The sequence below is a fragment of the Phocoena sinus genome, chromosome 3 (genome assembly GCF_008692025.1).
Source record: "Phocoena sinus isolate mPhoSin1 chromosome 3, mPhoSin1.pri, whole genome shotgun sequence".
In the NCBI taxonomy this organism is placed as follows: domain Eukaryota; kingdom Metazoa; phylum Chordata; class Mammalia; order Artiodactyla; family Phocoenidae; genus Phocoena; species Phocoena sinus.
In genome coordinates, this window is record NC_045765.1 from 94,823,106 (window position 1) to 94,844,501 (window position 21,396).

The following is a 21,396-nucleotide window of genomic DNA, read 5'->3' on the forward strand; positions in this document are numbered from 1 at the left end:
TAAAAGAAAAAAAAGAACAGTTGCATCACGCACACCCCTTGTGCCACCCCTTTAAAAAAAAATAGACTATGACATAAATCACAGCAAGATTCCTTTTGACCCATCTCCTAGAGAAATGGAAATAAAAACAAAAATAAACAAATGGGACCTAATGAAACTTAAAAGCTTTTGCACAGCAACAGAAACCACAAACAAGATGAAAAGACAACCCTCAGAATGGGGGAAAATATTTGCAAATGAAGCAACTGACAAAGGATTAATCTCCAAAATTTACAAGCAGCTCAGGCAGCTCAATATCAAAAAAACAAACAATCCAATCCAAAAATGGGCAGAAGACCTAAATAGACATTTCTCCAAAGAAGATATACAGATTGCCAACAAACACATGAAAGAATGCTCAATGTCATTAATCATTAGGGAAATGCAAATCAAAACTACAATGAGATATCATCTCACACCGGTCAGAATGGCCATCATCAAAAAATCTACAAACAATAAATGCTGGAGAGGATGTGGAGAAAAGGGAGCCCTCTTGCACTGTTTGTGGGAACATAAATTGATACAGCCACTATGGAGAACAGTATGGAGGTTCCTTAAAAAACTACAGATAGAACTACCATACGACCCAGCAATCTCACTACTGGGCATATACCCTGAGAAAACCATAAATCAAAAAGAGTCATGTACCAAAATGTTTGTTGTAGCACTATTCACAATAGCCAGGACATGGAAGTAACCTAAGCGTCCATCAACAGACGAATGGATAAAGAAGATGTGGCACATGTAAAGAATGGAATATTACTCAGCCATAAAAAGAAACGAAATTGAGTTATTTGTAGTGAGGTGGATGGACCTAGAGTCTGTCATACAGAGTGAAGTAAGTCAGAGAAAGAGAAAAACAAATACTGTATGCTAACACATTATATATGGAATCTAAAAAAAAAAAAAATTGGTCATGAAGTACCTAGGGGCAAGATGGGAATAAAGACACAGACCTACTAGAGGACGGACTTGAGGATATGGGGAGGGGGAAGGGTAAGCTGGGACAAAGTGCGAGAGTGGCATGGACATATATACACTACCAAATGTAAAACAGATAGCTAGTGGGAAGCAACCGCATAGCACAGGGAGATCAGCTTGGTGCTTTGTGACCACCTAGTGGGGTGGGATAGGGAGGGTGGGAGGGAGGGATATGCAAGAGGAAAGAGATATGGGGACATATGTATATGTATAACTGATTCATTTTTTTATAAAGCAGAAACTAACACACCATTGTAAAGCAATTATACTCCAATAAAGATGTTAAAAAAAAAAAGAAAAAAAGAGGTACATGAAGGGAGGTGGAGACAAGATGGCAGAGTAGAAGGACGTGAGCTTTCCGTTCCTCATGAAAACACTAAAATCACAACTAACTGCTGAACAACCATCAACAAAAACAAACAAAGAAGCAAACACTGGAACCTACCAAAAAAGATATCCTACATCCAAAGACAAAGAAGAAGCCACAATGAGATGGTGGGAGGGGCGCATTCATAATAAAATCAAATCCCATACCTGCTGGGTGGGTGACCCACAGACTGGAAAATAAGTATATTGCAGAGGTTCTCCCATAAGGGTGAAAGTTCTGAGCCCCATGTCAGGCTCTGCAGCCTGGGGGTCTGGCTTTGGGAGGAGGAGCCCCTAGTGCATCTGGCTTTGAAGGCCAGTGGGGTTTGATCACAGGAATTCCACAGGACTGGGGAAACAGTAACTCCAATCTTGGAAGGCACACACAAGGTCCTTTGTGTACCAGGACCCAGGGAAAGAAGCAGTGACCTCACAGGAGTCTGGGCCAGACTTACCTGCTGGTATTGGAGGGTCTCCTGCAGAAGCAGGGGGTGGCTGTGGCTCACTCTGGGGACAAAGACATTGGTGGCGGTAGCTCTGGGGAGTACTCATTGGTGTGAGTCCTCCTGGAGGCTGCCATTTTCTCACCAAGACCTGGCCCTACCCAACAGCCTGTAGGCTCCAGTGCTGGGATGCCTCAGATCAAACAACCAACAAAGCAGAAACACAGCCCCACCCACCAGCAGACAGGCTACTTAAAGTTTTCCTAAGCCCACAGCTAAACACACCCTCTGACACAGCCCTGCCCACCACCAGAAGGACAAGACCCAGTTCCACCCATCAGTGGGCAAGAACCAGGCTCTCCCACTAGGAAGCCTGCACGAGCCCCTTAGACAGCCTCATCCACCAGGGTGCAGACAGCAGAAGCAAGAAGAACTACAACCCTGCAGCCTACAAAACAGATACTGCAATTACAGAAAGTCAGACAAAATGAGATGGCAGAGAAATATGTCCCAGACAAAGGAACAAGGTAAAACCCCAGAAGAACAACTAAGAGAAGTGGATGGAGATAGGCAATCTACCTGAAACAGAATTCAGAGTAATGACAGTAAAGATGATCCAAGATCTCAGAAAAAGAATGGAGGCACAGATCGAGAAGACACAAGAAATGTTTAATAATGAACTAGAGGAAGGGGAGAAAAAAGACCCACAAAAACAAATTCAAAACAATAAAATGACAATAAGAATATACATATAGATAATTACCTTAAATGTAAATGGATTAAATTCTCCAACCAAAAGACATAGAAAACAAGACCCTTATATATGCTGTCTACAAGAGACCCACTTCAGATCTAGGGACACATACAGACCAAAAGTGAGGGAATGGAAAAATGTATTCCATGCAAATGGAAATTGAAAGAAGGCTGGAGTGGCAATACTCACATCAGACAAAAGAGACTTTAAAATAAAGACTGTTACAAGAGACAAAGGAGGACACTACGTAATGATCAAGGGATCAATCCACAAGATAATATAACAACTGTAAATATAATATGCACCCAACATGGGAGCACCCCAGTATATAAGGCAAATGCTAACAGCCATAAAAGGAGAAACTGACAGTAACACAATAATAATGGGGGACTTTAACACCCCACTTTCATCAATGGACAGATCATCCAGACAGAAAATCAATATGGAAACAAAGGTCTTAAATGACACATCAGACCAGATGGACTTCATTGATATTTATAGAGTATTCAATCAAAAGCAACAGAATACACTTTCTTCTCAAGTGCCCACAGAACATTCTCCACGACTGATAATATCCTAGGCCACAAAGCCAATCTCAGTAAATTTAAGAAAAGCAAAATCGTATCAAGCATCTTTTCTAACCACAACTCTATGATATTAGAAATCAACTACAAGAAAGAAACTGTAAAAAACACAAAGATGTGAAGGCTAAACAATAAACAATATGCTACTAAACAACTAATGGATCACTGAAGAAATAAAAGAGGAAATGAAAAAATACCTACAGACAAATGAAAGTGAAAGCATGATGATTCAAAACCTGTGGGATGCAGTAAAAGCAGTTCTAAGAGGCAAGTTTATAGTGATACAATCTTACCTCAGGAAAGAAGAAACATCTCAAATAAATTATCTAACCTTACACCTAAAGCAACTAGAGAAAGAAGAACAAACAAAACCCGTCAGTAGAAGGAGACAAATTATAAAGATCAGAGCAGAAATAAATGGAATAGAGACAAAGAAAACCATACAAAAGATCAATGAAACTGAAAGCTGGTACTTTGAAAAGATAAACAAAATGGATAAACCTTTAGCCAGACTCAGCAAGAAAAAAAGGGAAAGGGCTCAAATCAGTAAAACTAGAAATGAGAAAGAAGTTACAATGGACACCACAGAAATACAAAGGATCATAAGAGACTACTACAAGCAACTATATGCCAATAAAATGGAAAACCTAGAAGAAATGGACAAATTCTTAGAGAGGTACAATCTCCTAAGACTGAACCAGGAAGAAACAGAAAATATGAACAGACCAATCACAAGTACTGAAATTGAAACTGTGACTAAAAAACTCCCAACAAATAAAAGTCCAGGACCAGATGGCTTCACAGGCAAGTTCTATCACTTAGTGAAGAGTTAACACCTACCTTCTGAAACTATTCCAAAAAATCGCAGAGGAAGGAACACTCCCAAACTCATTCTATGAGGCCACCATCAACTTGATACCAAAACCAGACAAAGAACCACCAAAAGAGACAATTATAGGCCAGTATCACTGATGAACACAAAAATCCTCGACAAAATACTAGCAAACTGAATCCAACAATACATTAAAAGGATCATCTACCACAATCAATTGAGGTTTATCCCAGGGATGCAAGAATTTTTCAATATCTGCAAGTCAATCAGTGTGATACACTACGTCAACAAATTGAAGAATAAAAACCATATGATCATCTCAATAGATGCAGAAAAAGCTTTTGACAAAATTCAACATCCATTTATGATTAAAAACTCTCCAGAGAGTGGGCACAGAGGGAACATACCACAACATAATAAAGCCCATACATGGCAAACCTACAGCTAACAACATACTCAACAGTGAAGAGCCGAAAGCATTTCCTCTAAGATCAGGAACAAGATAAGGATGTCCAGTCTCACTGCTTTTATTCAATATAGTTTTGGAAGTCCTAGCCACGGCAATAAGAAAAAGAAATAAAAAGAATCCAAACTGGAAAAGGAGAAGTAAAAATGTCACTGTTTGCAGATGACATGATACTATACCTGGGAAATCCTAAAGATGCTACCAGAAAACTACTAGAGCTAATCAATGAATCTGGTAAAGTGCATTATACAAAATTAATACAGAGAAATATGTTGCATTTCTATACACTAACAACAAAAGATCAGAAAAAGAAATTAAGCAAAGAATCCCATTTACCATCACATCAAAAGAATAAAATACCTAGGAATAAACCTACCTAAGGATGCAAAAGACCTGTACTCCAGAAACTACAGGACGCTGATGAAAGAAATCAAAGATGACACAAATATACCATGTTCTTGGATTGGAAGAAGCAATATTTTCAAAATGACTATACTACCCAAGGCAATCTACAGACTCAATGCAACTTATCAAATTACCAATGGCATTTTTCACAGAAGTAGAACAAAAATTTTTTAAATTTGTATGAAAAAACAAAAGACCCTGAATATCCAAAGCAATTTTGAGAAAGAAAAACAGAACTGGAGGAATCAGACTCCCTGACTTCAGACTATACTGCAAAGCTACAGTCATCAAAACAGTATGGTACCAGCACAAAATCAGAAATATAGATCAATGGAACAGTATAGAAAGCCCAGAAATAAACCCACGCACCTATAGTCAATTAATCTACAACAAATGAGGCAAGACTGCATCATGGAGAAAAGACAGTCTCTTCAATAAATGGTGCTGGGAAAACTAGACAGCTAAATGTAAGAGAATGAAATTAGAAAATTCTCTAACACCATACACAAAAATAAACTCAGAATGGATTAAAGACCCAAATATAAGACCAGATACTATAAAACTCTCAGAGGAAAACATAGGCAGAACACACTTTGACATAAATCACAGCAATACCTTTTTGAACCTGTCTCCTAGAGTAATGGAAGTAAAAACAAAAATAAACAAATGGGACCTAATTAAAGTTAAAAGCTTTTGTACAGCTAAGAAAACCATAAACAAAATGAAAAGGCAACCTACAGAATGCAAGAAAATGTTTGCAAATGATGTGACCGACAAGGGATTAATCTCCAAAATTTACAGACAGCTCATGCAACTCAACATCAAAAAAAACAAACAACCCAATCAAAAACGGGCAGAAGACCTAAATAGACATTGCTCCAAAGAAGACATACAGATGGGCCAAGAGGGACATCAAAAGATGCCCAACCTTGCTAATTATTAGAGAAATGCAAATGAAAACTACAATGAGATATCACTTCACACCAGTCAGAATGGCCATCATCAAAAAGTCTACCAACAATAAATGCTGGAGAGGATGTGGAGAAACGAGAACCCTCCTACACTGTTGGTGGGAATGTGAATTGGTACAACCACTATGGAGAACAGTATGGAGGTTCCTTAAGAAACTAAAAATAGGGGCTTCACTGGTGGCGCAGTGGTTGAGAGTCCGCCTGCTGACACAGGGGACATGGGTTCGTGCCCTGGTTCGGGAAGATCCCACATGCCGTGGAGCGGCTGGGCCCGTGAACCATGGCCGCTGAGCCTGCGTGTCCGGAGCCTGTGCTCCGCAACGGGAGGGGCCACAACAGTGAGAGGCCCGTGTACCGCAAAACTAAATAAATAAATAAAATAAAATAAAATAAAAAAGAAACTAAAAATAGAGCTACCAGATGACCTAGCTATCCCACTTCTAAGCATATATCCGGAGAAAACAATGGTTCAAAGGGATACATGCACCCCAGTGTTTATTGCAGCACTGTTTACAATAGCCAAGACATGGAAGTAACCTAAATGTCTGTGGACAGATGAATGGATAAAGAAGATGGGGTACATATATACAATGGAATATTACTCAGCCATTAAAAAGAATGAAATAATGCCATTTGTGGCAATGTGGATGGACCTGGAGATTATCATACTAAGTGAAGTAAGTCAGACAGAGAAAGACAATATCACATGATATCACTTACATGCAGAATCTAAACAAAATGATACAAATGAACTTATTTACAAAACAGAAACAGACTCACAGCCTTAGAAAACAAACTTACGCTTATTAAAGGGGAAAGGTTGGGGTGAGAGATAAATTGGGAGTTTGGGATTGACATATACACACTAGTATGTTTAAAATACATAGCCAACAAGGATCTACTGTATAGCACAGAGAACTCTACTCAATATTCTGTAATAACCTAAACGGGAAAAGAATTTGAAAAAGAGTAGATACATGTATATGTAAAATTGAATGACTTTGCTGTACCCCTGAAACTAATACAATGTTGTAAATCAACTACACTCCAATATAAAATAAACATTTCTTAAAATTAAAATTAAAAAAAAAATTTAAAAAGCAGCACATGAAGATAAGATGATTAATGAGAATAGTGTGACTGAAATCCACCAAGGAAAGAGAATTGAGGCAAAAAGTGGTCCTGAGTCAGCCACTGGTGGCACTTCATCATGTGCATCTTATTTTTGTCTCTCCCTCCTTCTCTCTCCTACTTTCCTCTCTCTCTCTTCATCCAGTCCCGTAGGAGTGCCAGGAATTCTCATGATTCACGCTTAGCAATGGCTGAAGTGTTTGCTGACACTTACTCTGGATAACAGGGCACACTTGAAATAATCATTGGTCCTCAAGCTGAGAGTCAGCGGGGGTGGATTATAAACAGGCATTGTGTCAAATGCAAACCAAAATAATAAAACAGAAATCCGATATTTCTGGCTCTCCTTTCTCTCCTTACTTTAATTTTCATGGACTCTAGGTTCAATGAGATTTTTTTTGGGGGGGGGGGGTAAATATTTCTACTACAGTCTTAAGATTATTTTAAGATTAAGGTCAGTTTTATTTTTTAAGATTAAACTTGGTATAAATAAGTAGTGATGGCTAATAGATTAATTACGGATCCGTTAACATATATTTTGAAAATAATTAAGAAATTAATGTAAATTACTAAGTAAAAACATAACTTTAAATTAAAAATAAATTTAAAAATTAAAATGAGTGCTAAATGACATTTATAAGAGCTTAGAGTTGGACAGTGTTTCAAGGTATTTGCAATGTCCTTTAAAGAAAAGTTCAAGATGAGGCCATAGGATCCCTCAGTAGCACTAAATTATGGTGCCAGTACTAAATTATGGCATAGGATCCTACTTGGGATAGTAAAGTTACAAGGAAAATAGAAAGCAAAAGTATGTGGGTAATTTTCAACAAGCAAAATCTGATAATAATGGAGCTGGGGTAACTCTTAAAGGCACTAAAGAATATTAACTCCTAAGAATTAGTTGAGAGCATCTTGAGAATGCTCTCTCTTTAATCTTCAATCCCAAAACATTCCCAAGAAACACGGTTTGAGTCATGGTAATTAGGGGAGAGGGTTTAAGGCAGCTCAGCCAACTCTTCAGAACTAGGCTTACTCCACGTGGCAATCACACTGGAGGACATGCTTGTATTTTTTCTTCTGAAATTTCAAGAAATTATAATCAGAATAAATCCCAAGAACTTGACAAAGGTTTATCAATAAGATGGTACCCCACATGACTCAAATTTCAGAAAGAAACTTCAGAAAGCATCTGAAATAACCAGTATCAGTATCACTTCTTTCTATGTTCACTTAGTGTAACCTTTCTCATTCTTAGATTTAGTTTTAAGTGGCCAGGATAATAAAACCATTTTAGCAAGAAATTAAGAATTTATATTCTTTTCTAGATCCAGAGAAATGTATTTAGAGAAATTATCTTACAATTTAAAAAACTCAAGTCTAGAACCAAAAAAACTCTCGCTGACTACTCTTTTCTAGATATTCTAAAATGACATATAAGTGTATAGATGGTGTTTGAGGCAAATACAGAAAGGAAAGCTGAGTTTCCAAAGACTCTCATTAATTAGGAAGAAAACATTTACTTCCATAGCCTAAGTTTCCTAGTACACATAACCCATCTGTCAACAGCCCACATTCTGCTTTACCATATAATCAACTGAAAGGCATTCACCCAAGTTGACCCTTGAAGATTCTCCATACCTTGGTTTCTGTGGGATTCATACTGGAAGACTTCCTGGTTGAAGCAGAGGAAGTTGTTACCTAGAAAGGAAAGAAATAAGAAGTTAAATTATAGTTAACCTACAACCTTCTTTGTCCTTCAGGTCCTTTTAACCATACTTACTCTTAACTCTTTACCTTGGTTTTACCTCACCTAGAGTACCACTCCCATAAAAGTTCAGTATGTGGTGTTGCCCAGTGGGTAAAAGCCTTTGTAACCAGATCAAATGGGTTCACATTTGGAGTGTGCTACTTACTAAATAATCCTTGGGCAAGCTACTTAAATTTTCTGATCTTTGGTTTCCCCTTTCTCAATTTCTGTTCCGTAGGTAACAACTACCTTCTAAGTTTATTACTGCCTGGTATTTAAGTACTCAGTAAATATTATTCTAATTATTGTTTGTATTATTTTCAGAAAGAACATGGACTTTGAAACTTACAGAATTTTGTTCAAATGCCAGCTTTGCCCATTACTAGCTCTGTGACTTTGGGTCTTAGTTTTCCAAGTATATAAATGGGTCTTAGTTTTCCAAGTATATAAATTTCCAAATATATAAAATTATATGGGGCCTATAATGTCTATATTGCAGGGTTGTAATTATTTGCGATAATGTGGGTAAAATGCCTGGCACATTGTAGGTGTTCATTAAATTGCTAATGCATTATTCCTAGGCTATTGTAAGACAGATAAGTAGGCACAGCTCTGGGAAATAGGCTCAGGTAGATTAGAATCGTCATGTAAGGAAGAGAAGGTGGGGAGATCGTGTTGCAGAGGGGATATTGCTATATTATCTGTCTCATCTAGGCTCCTCCCTGGAGGGCAAAGGTGATGAATGGTAACTGAAGTATTCAAGAAACACCTTTCCTAGGGATGTGGAGTCAGCCCCTGCAATCTAATCACCCAAGCAGGGGATGTGCATGTGGACACTTGCATGGTATTGAGAAAGACGTACTCTAGTAACTTACACTGGTTAATATTAAACTCACAATTACATTCTTTGTGAATTCCAACTCAGGCTCATTTAAACCTCCTTAACATTTGAGTTCCATTAGGTTTTAGAGCCCAGGGATTCCATCTGGCACCAGTTGTCTTCTTAAGTAACTGGCTGTCAGTAAACAGCTGCTCCCTGCCAGCAGCACCCAGAGCCCCATCCCCCTGATGCCTGGCCCTGAGCCACTTCAGAAGCTCAGTCCCCGGGCAGGATGGACCCGTCCCTGCTGGTGCCCCAGCTCCACTACCTCGACACACTACACTCAAGGTGACTGCATGAACCCACTATAACCCATGGCCCATGAACACGATCACTTTCCCCACCAACCTCATTTAATGTGGAGCATGTTGGCGCTTAGAGTTAAATTGCCACATTTTACAGATAAAAGCCCAAAGCTTTAGTATACTGACTTTTCAAACATAGTCATATGAACTTAACTATTCCTGAGCACCCTTAAGCACCCCCCCACCCCAAAACACACACACACACACACACACACACACACACACACACACACACACACACACACACACACACACCCCTTGCCACTGTGGCAGGCATGTGCTCTCTCACATTCTCTTCGGGATAAAGAACTGGAAGAGGTACCAAAGTAGATTTCCCTCATCAAATTAATGGACAAATATGTGAATATTCATTTTTCCTGGAGAATTTTTTTTTTAATTTGTGGGGATTAACATACCCATATCTATACAATTCTGTCTTTCCACAAGTAGCATTGGTTATACAAAGGTCCATTCAAACTCAAGAAGTTCCACTTAGCTACATCCCACTCCTTCAGTGATTTCCCTCAGCCATCTAAAGCCACCCAAGACAAACACTCCACACAAAGGTTCTTTTTAAGCTGCAAATCTTCGGGTGAACATTCATTTATTTTCTAAACATCCAAGTTTATTAAAACATTCCTGCAATTACATAGCCTTGGGTTTTCCAATCTGCCTTACTGCTTTATTAAGCAATAGCTGGAAGGGATCCTTAAATCCTAGAAAGAAGACTTTCAAAGGCTCACCAAGGACAGTCAAATCTCCATGGAAAGCCTATAAATAAGCCTGGAGCGGGCTATAATGGGAATTTAGCTGAAGGCCTTGGCCACACCTGTTCTCAGCATAGATTCCTCCGTGAAAGTTTTATCCCGTCACTAAGGCACTAAACATTTTGAAACTAAAATAGGAAAACCACTTCATGGGGGCTGGAAAGGAGGCAAATAATCCCACCCTGTTATGGGCTGGTTCAACTCTGGCTAAGTGTAGTGTGTTCAATTTTTATTTTATTTGTAAAGACAAGGAAAGTTTACTATTTGTTACCCCTACTGGGGAATTATATACACTTTCAATTTAAATCTTCTACATGGTTTGACTTTCTAATCATAGGTGTGAATAACTTATAATTTAAGAATTTTGAAGAGTTAACCCATAAATCTTTGAAGAACCTTAGAGAAAAACTTTGAATATGTAGGTTTTAAACAGATGAGGAAAATGGTATCTCATAAAGATTAAGTGACCCATCAAAGTTTACCACAGTTCACTGGCTCCGTAAGTATTTATCCAGAACATCGTCTGTGTCAAGTACTGTGTTAGCTGATGGGAAACCGACCGACCTGTCTCTGACCTTGTGAAAGTTACAGCCTGGTCAGAGATGACATTAATAGATGAACCACTTCAATCCCACTCCTGGGCATATATCTGGACAAAAACTATAATTCAAAAAGACACACGCACCCCTATGTTCATAGCAGCACCATTTATAATAGCCAGACATGACAAAAACCTAAATGTCCATCAACAAAAGAAAGGATAAAGAAGATGTGGTGTATATGTATATATATATGTATACACACACATACAAACACAATGCAATATTACTCAGCCATAAAAAAAGAATGAAATAATGCCATTTACAGCAACATGGATGGACCTAGAGATTACCATACTAAGTGAACTAACTCAGAAAGAGAAAGACAAATACCATATGATATCACTTACATGTGGAATCTAAAATATGACACAAATGAAATTATCTACAAAACGGAAACAGACTCACAGACATAGAGAACAGATTTGTGGTTGCCAAGGGGGAGAGGGATGGAGATTAGCAGATGCAAACTATTATATATAGGATGGATAAACAACAAGGTCCTACTGTGTAGCACAGGTAACTATTGAATATCCTGTGATAAACCATAATGGAAAAGAATATGAAAAAGAATGTGTATACATATGTATAACTGAATCACTTCACTGTACAGCAAAAATTAACACAGCCTTGTAAATCAACTATACTTCAATGAAATAAATTTAAAAAAAGAATAACCACTTTAGTGACTACTTGTGATAAGTGCTATAAAGGAAAATCACAGGGTCCCATGAGAACACAGACTAGGCAACCAGATCTAATTCAGGGGACAGTCAGGACAGGTGATGCTGAAGAAGTGACAGGTAATGTGGAGATTGAAGGATATGGGGGCATCACCCAGGCAGAAGGCGGGGAGGACCCTCCGAGCTGTCTGTGCCAGGGCTGAGCCAGGCCCCCTGACTTTTAAACCAGTGACTCTGCTGCAGGACCGACCACTCAGCCGGTCCTAATATCAAGGCATAGCCGGTTTTAAAGCAACATCAGTGCTCAAATACCAAAATCTCTCTATGGAATTAGGACTGTATATCAGACTAAAGTGCGGCCATAACAATACTCTCCCTCCTAAATGACCCATGCAAACCTCTTGACATCCAGAGTATTATGAATCATTTATAATCTTTAATTAGGGCACAAATCAGAGTAACAAAGAACAGAGAAAAAGTACTTTAATATAATTATTTTCCACCCAGCCACTCAACAATTGCTGTTTAAAAAGCAATGAGCCTGGGGCTGAGAAAACACAATGAATGTCACTGTCACAGCCTTGAAAGGGTTCACAGTCCAGCGCAATAAACAGACATCAAACAGGTTTAGTTACAACTTAAGTGCTCTAACAGGTATGAAGAAAATCCTAGGTGACCGAAGAAATGTTTTGGTTCTAAGTCAGTTGTAGGTCCACCTGAAGTAATCTTACTGTGTTGTCAAATCTCACTAAAACAAAGCAATATCGATAAAAAAAAGTAATTGCAGCCTAGAAAAAATTAATATTTAATCCTGTACTTATCCAGTATGGCATGTTAACGTTCTGGCTTTATTCAACAAAACCTCTTTAAATTTGTTTACTTGATATAATAAGAATTTTGGAGTTTACTGCAGGAAATGATTAGAAATATGAGGGGGAGATGGTATGCTTTTAAGACCCTTGAAAAATGGAAACTGCTTTCCTTTTTCACATATATTTTGCAAAGGTCTCCCATACCTTTTAGCTCTCTCACCTGTTCTGGCTACACTAGTCTTCGCACGTGTCACTCCCACGCACATGCCTCCCTCTAAAGTAGAGCCAGCGATGATGACTCCTGTTACCCACTGTATCACACAGAAATCCTTTCTCTTGCCTTTAAAGACCCCTACTCTCCAATCCCACCGCATCTCCCAGAGCAGAACATCTGCTCCAGGCAGCCAGCCCATCCCTTTCTCAGAGCACAGCTCTCTCACCTCCCCCTTTATGTTTTTTTTTCACATAAGTGCCGCTGGTTGGGATGCTTCTCTTCCCCAAATATCCGAATCCCACATGCCCTTCCTTTCAGGTGTATCTCACTAGCGCCAGCCCTGGCACTGTAACTTCCGAACCACTGCAACCCTAAGTGGGCATCCATCCGCCTTCGCCAATCCCCGCTCACTTACAGTACCATATACAGGCAAGTAATGACCTAATTGCGGCATGAAGTCTCTCCTCCACCACATGGGGTCCCTTTAAAAGAGCTGTCTGTTGGATACACTAATGTGCTCACCCCCACTCTTACTCACGGCAGGTTTCTATCCAAGGCTTTCCCTTGATTCTGCAGGATGCCTAGCGAGGCTGCACGAGAAGAGAAGCAAGACCTAGGACCAACCCAACGATCCTGTGATGCTGGATGTGAGTGGAGAGGGTTGTGAGCTCGCCCACAGGTCCTGGCTGGACCCAAGGGCTTCTTCAGAAGGGGCGGGGTCCTAGAGGGCTTACTCATCCATTCTGCTGCCATTAAATCTGGCTGATGAAAAACTCATTCCCTCGGCTCCTTACCTCACTGTCTCCCATGTCCTAGAGTCTTTTCACTTGCTTGGGCTCCCAAAAGACAGCTTCTTTCCAGGCACTGTCAGCTGGTTCATGGGAATCCTCCCCTCCAGTCACTCAGCCTCACTTTGATCTCCCTCCTTGCCCCAGCTCAGTTCAGAAAGTGCACCCAGAGCACACCCAGCAGATGAGTCAGCGGCTGCCGCTCACCCCATACCTTGCTTTCTCTCCCCACCCCTCACTGCCAGCGTTCCCACAGCCTCTCACCGGCAGCACCAGTCACCCTTCACACACCCCAGCTACTTTTGTTTGCGGAGGGTTACTGAGAATGCCAGCCCACGTACGTGCTGCCCTTTGCCACCTGATAATCCATCCGCAGTTTCATTTTGAATCACTGACCATCCTCTTCCCCAGGGCTGCTGTGACGCAGGGAGCTCCAGGTCCAATCCCCAGCCCTCTGACCTGTTTCCTTCTGGAAGCCTTTTCCACTTGCTCCATTCTTCTCTGCGTTCTTTAATATTTAGTCACAAACCCTCTGCCTTCTCTCTTATATTACTGCATCCTCGGAGAGCTGATTTCTCCCCATGACTTTATTATTTTTTTTAATACGTTTATTTATTTATTTACTTTTGGCTGCGCTGGGTCTTCCTTGCTGTGCGTGGGGGCTACTCTTTGTTGCGGTGTGCAGGCTTCTCATTGCAGTGGCTTCTCTTGTTGTGGAGCAGGGGCTCTAGGCGCGCCGGCTTCAGTAGTTGTGGCACGTGGGCTCAGTAGTTGTGGTGCACGGGCTTAGTTGCTCCGCGGCATGTGGGATCTTCCCGAACTGGGGCACGAACCCGTGTCCCCTGCATCGGCAGGCGGACTCTCAACCACTGCGTCACCAGGGAAGTCCCTCTTCTCCCCCCACTCTCCGCCCATGATTTTAAATATCATTTACTATGTGAACAGTTCTCCATACTTTATCAGCAGCCCTACTTTATTACCAGACATTATTTTACCTTAAAGGGAGGAAGCCAAGAAAGTCAGATGCAGGCTCAAATGCTGACTCCAGCACTTATTCATTCACATTAATTATCCTCCCAGAAGCCTTCAACGTCATTTGCAAAATGGGAGTAATACCACCTGCCTCTGGAGTTGCTGTAAGGGCCAAATGATGTAATTCAGGGAAACTCATCTGCCGCTGAATTGCCTGGAGTCTACCTCCAAGTCCTCATTACCATTCCTTCCTTTAAATTTCTTTCCCTGGTCTAATCAGGCATCTCTCACACCTGGATTACATCAAGGCCTTTCTAATAGTTTCCATGCCTTGTTCTCTCCCACCCCCATCCCCACCCCCACTTCTAGCTCCCACTCCTTTCTATCGCTGCCTAATTTACCTGAAATCAATGCATACCATGTTCCCACTCTGATGAAATACTAAGCTCTCAGTGGTTTCTCACTGTCCTAGATAAGGTCCAATGTCTTCTGCCTGAACCTTTGACTTTCCATATTTGACCTAATCTCCCCATCCCACTACGTCTCTTGCTATGCCCCACACCATGTCTCCTCACCTCCCAGGATGCTGTCCTTCCTGTCTCAGGAGAACCTCATCGGGCAGCATAACTCACTGGTTAAGAGAGTGAGAGGCGGCTCTGGACTCAAGACTGGTGGAATTCCAGCTAGCATTGAATTCATGTGCAACCTCGAGCAAGTTACTTAACCTCTCTGTGCCTCAGTGGCCTCATCTATAAAATGAGAATAGTAACAATTCTTACCTTATAGGGTTGTTTTAAGTATAAGTTGATGTACATGAACCCATTACAACAGCGCTTGGCAAGTGGTAAGTGCTGGACAAATGCTGGTCGGTGTTATCACCATCATGCTCCCATCCGCCGCTGAGGAAGCCTTTCTTGTCATCCCATGGCTGAGGAAGCCTTTCCCTGCTCAGACAGCTCCTACCCTCCCCTTGAAGATTTAGCTCAAGATACAACACCTGTATCTGCTTTAGCTCATATTACCTTCTCAACTCTCATATGTTTGTACTTCTCACTTGAACAGGTAATCATATATGCTGTTCAGGGTTACAGAGTCTTTTCTAAGTGATTGTCATGTCTTATCAATGAAGCTGTAAATTGATCAAGAGGCAGGGGTCATTTCTATTCTCCACAGTGCCTACCACAGTGTTTAATGGCAGAGAGGAGCTCAAAAATCACTGTTGATTCCAGTATTTGTTTCCATTTTCTAATTGTCAACTAAAGTTTCATTTAAACAAAGAATGAAGTATAGTTTTAATACCTTGGTTCTTTTTTTTTTTTTTTAAAGCTATTATTTCTTTTTTTTTTTTTTTTTTTTATGGAGCTTTTTATTAATTAATTTATTTTTGCTGGGTTGGGTCTTCGTTTCTGTGCGAGGGCTCTCTTTAGTCGTGGCAAGCGGGGGGCCACTCTTCATCACGGTGCGCAGGCCTCTCACTATCGCGGCCTTGTTGCGGAGCACAGGCTCCAGACGCGCAGGCTCAGTAGGTGTGGCTCACGGGCCCAGCCGCTCCGCGGCATGTGGGATCTTCCCGGACCGGGGCACGAACCCGTGTCCCCTGCATCGGCAGGCGGACTCTCAACCACTGCGCCACCAGGGAAGCCCCCTTTGGTTCTTTTTTAAAAGAAAGCTAGAATCAAGAATATAATTAATAAATCAGAAGAAAGGTGCAGCCTGAAAGCTTCTTAGTGGCGATGAGTCCACAGGTAAGTCGATTAAACCTGAAGAGCAACTGGCTTCCCATGTGGAAATACCATGCACCCCACAGGGCTATTGCGAGAGTCAATTACATACCAAATATTAGGGCAATCTGGGCAAAGCACAAAACAAATATTAAAAAATTTTTTTAATTAAGAAGTTCTGACAAATCAAAATCAAGTTAACTGATTTTTAACTTTTAAAGTTAGCTCTGCTAGATGCACAAGAGAGAAATGTATAATTTGCTTCTGAACCATAATGAGATTCTTATCTTAATAACATATCCCAAAAATGAAAGAAAAGAAATCATGGGGTTTTTTTAAAGTTCTTTCTTCACAGGATCTGTCAGACAGACCCAAACCTGAACTCCATGAGGGCAGGGACCATGCCTGTCTCAGCTGCTGCAGGTACCCAAGCATCGCACACAGTAGTTGCTTAACAAGTATGTGTTAAATAAATAAATGTATACATTTGTACATGAATAAACATGAGTATTATCTGATGGCTCAAAAGCAACATTATACGAGTTTTATTCAATCATCAGAAATTTTGGTCATTACCCAGTAGTTGTATAACTTTAAAAAAACGCATATACACAAAAAAGTCCCTGAGCTGTTTCCTGTAAGACACCTGGAACAAACAACAGACGGCTAATGAGGGGCTTTCTAAAGAAAGCACTGACGTTCTTTACAAACACCATTCATGGACCCAGTGAGAACAGGTTTACGATGATGGATTATTCACTTTAGGAGATGAATATTCAGATGTTTAGCTCTTTCTATTGTTTGCCACGCAGTCACACCATGACATACCGTCTTGTCTCGCAATGCCTTTAATTATTTAACATAATAATGGTGCTTCTAAAGAGAACTTGTTGGGAGCCAAGAAGTTTTCGCCATTAGAAGATGGCCGACATCCTGCTTCTCTTCCTGCTTAATGAGATAAAAGCCCGCGCCTAAAAACAAAAGCCCGCACCTAAAACGAAAGCCCGCGCACGCAGCACCAATGATAATTTGCCAAATACTTCCCTTATTCTGGATCCCGCCCCCCTTTCTCTGTACTGTATAAATACAGCTACTGCAGCAATAAAGGTTTGAGGCTTGATCAGGATTTTGTCTTGCCTCCATTCTTTCGCGTCTCCTGCCCCTTCTTCTCTTTTCAACCCCTACAGGTTCCTCCTCGGACTCACAAGGATTTGTCCTGCTGGTCGGGACTCCCGGGGACGCCCGGGGCCGAGCACAGAACTGCAACTCAGTCACCTAACAAAGTATAGTATTTAATCGTAACAGAAAACATGATACTGATGAAATGGGTCACCTATGAATGAAGTTGAGCCATCTCTTTCAGGGAGAACATGGCTTTGTGCCAGCAGATCTAATCAGGGCACCAACTTACATCTCAGCATGTATGTAATATAAGAGCAGGTCAATTGTGATAGGATCTTAAGTACAATATGAAGTTATAAGAGATCAGAAGAGGGAGACTATTTCTGAGGTGTGGGTTTGAAGATGGCTAGGAAAAACTTCACAGAGGAGATGGGAACAATTTACTTAGTATTAATTGCAGTGTGATGGGGAGGTAGGTGAGGACTATAGAATCTTCCATATGCCAGGAACTGTGGCAGGGGCTTTGGGCATCTGATTTCAATATATCTTTATAAAATCCTAGGACCTAATCACTATTATCTGCATCTTATAAATGAGAAAACTGAGGCGCAGAGAAGTTAGGTAACTTATCTAAGATCTCACAGTTAAGAAGTTGTAGAGCGTGGATCTGAACACAGACATGGACAATAACGCCCACAAACTTTTTGCTATCACAAGTTGACTCCCTTACTTTCAAAAAGTAAAATAAAAGATTTTAGTTTTACAAAACATGGAGTTGGAGCCCGAGATGGGGTAGTCATTCCAAGTGAGCAGAACAGATTGAGCAAGACTCAGAGGTGGGAAAGTACCAGAGATAATCAGACCAGAGTACAACCGGTTGGATGAAGTAGAACACGGCCAAATGAGGCAAACTGAACACTGCCTGGGGGAACAGAGTATAATTCTATCTCAACTGAGTATGCTATACATTCATGAACTATATTAAAATAATATAAAAATAAATATATTTAAATATATTACATTAAAGATTTAAATATATTTTAAAATATATTTAATTATCTTAATTAAATATAATTAAAATATATTAAGATATATTATCTTAATAATATGTTACGATAAAAATAGAATGCCTGAGCTCTACTTGCTCTGGGAAGTGGCAGCTTTGGTCTCTGATGCAACCCTGTGGGCAGACCTCAAAATAAACATCCATATGTTGCCTGGCAACTGGGACAGTAGCCACAGTTGATCTGTGATGGCAATCCAAGAGCCAGAGAGAGCTTAGAACATTTGGCCACACCTTGTGAGTGCCTGATTATGAGGTCTAACATAGGACCACCCCAAGTGCTTAGAAAAAATCCACAAAACGCATGAAGCTGAACTTCCAGTACTATAAAACAATTGTTTCATTTTCATTGCTTTGTGAACTCCACTTTTCCCCCTTTCCCCCTCTCTGCCCCGGGATGATTATTTTGTAAGCAAGGAAGAGAGCAAGCCACGCAGCCTGGATTAGTCATCAAAGAGTAGAAATGCAGCTTTTATTTATTTTTTAACTTGCGTCCATGCCTCCAGGGATTCTGGTTGCTTTTCTTGATGCATGAAATAATTCCAGCTATGTCTGAATTTGGCTGCCCAAGACAAAGCAGAGAAGTTAGACCCAGAAAAGACAGCCTATTTTCCTCTTGTGGCCCCTCCCCTAGTAAAGGTTTGTGCGTCTAGGATCTTCTTAAGCCTGTGAGTCACGCAGTTTCAGCAGATTAGAAGTGATATAATGAACAATGAGGAAGACAGCCCATGACAAGCTCTTTGAACTTAAGTCTTAACCTCTCTAGAACACAGTTTCCTCATCTGTAAACTGTCAGGCTTGAGAACTCTGTTGTTCTGCAACTCTAATATGATATGCTATAAATATGTAAAGCTTATTAAATAATGTACCCAATGATAGATGTTCAAATGGGAAACACAGGAGTTTAGCCTCTGGAGTCCCATGGACCTGGGGTCTCATTCTAGCTGTGCAACTTCAAGCAAGCTGCTTAACCTTTCCAAACCTGTGTTTTTTATTTGTTAAATGGGTATAAAGATGACACCTACTTCATAAGACGGTAGTGAGGATTTAATGAGGGTGTGTTTATAAGGCCTGGCACATGGTAAGTCAGTAAACAAAAGTGATCTGTATTATTTTACAAATATCAACAGCCTCAAAAGTTCTCCTCAGTCTCAGAATGGTGGAGCACTTACGTGGTGACCACTGACTGCTTTGGGAAGTTACACACGCATGTTGTTTATCTTAAAGAGAAAGGGCAACACTATTTTACATTACGAATTTTTTTTGGATTGAAATGCATGGCTTGTTTATCCTAAAAGATTATGAGCTCATCTAAAACATACATGGTTACTGATGATATGATTATTGTGTAAGAATAAAAAATTCTGAGCTCTGCTGAACAGTTGCCTCAGAGCCTTTCAGCTTGGTTTCCACAGTGCTTTCAAATTCATTCCTTAGGTACAGACCTAACAGAGTGTGAGAGAAATGAGAAGTTTTATGGGTCGTTGTGTTATAAGACCAACTGCCAGCCTCCGTCTCTACAGGGATGACAGACTCAAAGTGTCTCAACGCAACTGAGGGGGCACGTATGAGGAAATACTGGCATACAGCCATTGTGTGGCGGCTGAGAGATGAGCCTGTCACGTGACTGTTCTTGCAGCTGCCTTCTCAGTGAAGCATGTTCTCAATAAGAAGGCTTAAATGACAGGAATTATTACAAAGTTCCCTTCTCCAAGATGCTTTCCGAATAACCAAAATGAAAACGTGGGGTGCAATAAAACGTCGTTCTGGAAACCACATAGGAAAAACAAATTCACAAATGTACACTAACAGCAAGCTTAATCTTTGCAGATATTAAAGAGGTGATGTTACGTAGTTAGGAGAATGGCTGTGGAGCCAGACCACTTGAGTTTGAATTCCAGCTCTGCTACCAGCTATATGACCTTGAGCAAATTCCCTAACTGCTCTGTGCCTGTTTCCTCATCTGTGAAGTGGAAATAATCATAATATCTTCTACCACATTTCATCCCACTTTCACCTAAAATAAAAATTCAATAGGAGAATTGATTTTAAAATAGGCTTCATTTGAACTTGATGTAAAAATATGAACAGTGCTGCTTATCCTTCAGTCTAAGCAACTGTATTCCTACACTATAAGGGAGTTTTTTGCTATGTAACTTAATCCTGCTTTTTAAAAATTTCACCGTATTCAAAGATGTCTAATTCATCCCTTCTCTACTGCTTATTAAGACATCTAAAGAAACTCTGTCAACAAAACTCTTATTTGCTAATTCCAATCAGTGTACAATGCTCTCTTTCACAGAAGCAGGAAATTTCATTCATCAGAGAGAATTTCAACAGCATTAAGATATTGAGCATAATAATAGAGGGCACAATATTGATTTATAGTGCTTTTTGAATTTAGATACAAATTCCTCTCTTGGTTATTTAAACTGCCTGGATATAAACTACTGAGTCTAGGATTTTATAAGACTGGTCTACTGAAAAGAGCAATAGAATCAAATAGAATCTTGCTATCTATGTGACCCAGGGTAAGTTATTTAATCTCTCTGGGCCTTAGTCTTCTCATTTTAAAAATTGTCCTAGTACCCACTTACCCATTTGCAAAATATGCAACTCTTAAGAGGATTACATGAAATCCTATGTAAATCACTTAGCATAGTAGTTGTTTAACAAATTAATAAATGGTTGGTTTCTTTTTCTTCTTTCCATTTATTTTCATTTATCTAGATCCTGGAGAGCTTCTCCAAA

General features: G+C 40.2%; 1 protein-coding gene across 20 annotated transcripts in view; it reads right to left on the bottom strand.

Annotated features, from left to right (window-relative positions):
- The window catches only part of CAST (calpastatin), a 130,528-nt gene that overhangs the window by 54,981 nt on the left and 54,151 nt on the right, over positions 1-21,396 (bottom strand). For 19 of the 20 annotated variants that reach the window (XM_032626607.1, XM_032626615.1, XM_032626613.1 and 16 more), the window contains one exon: positions 8,611-8,670. In XM_032626607.1, the coding sequence (XP_032482498.1) occupies positions 8,611-8,670 (60 nt within the window). Of the gene's footprint in view, positions 1-8,610; positions 8,671-13,773; positions 13,824-21,396 lie in introns of those variants that run through there. The other variant, XM_032626622.1, reaches the window with a different exon arrangement.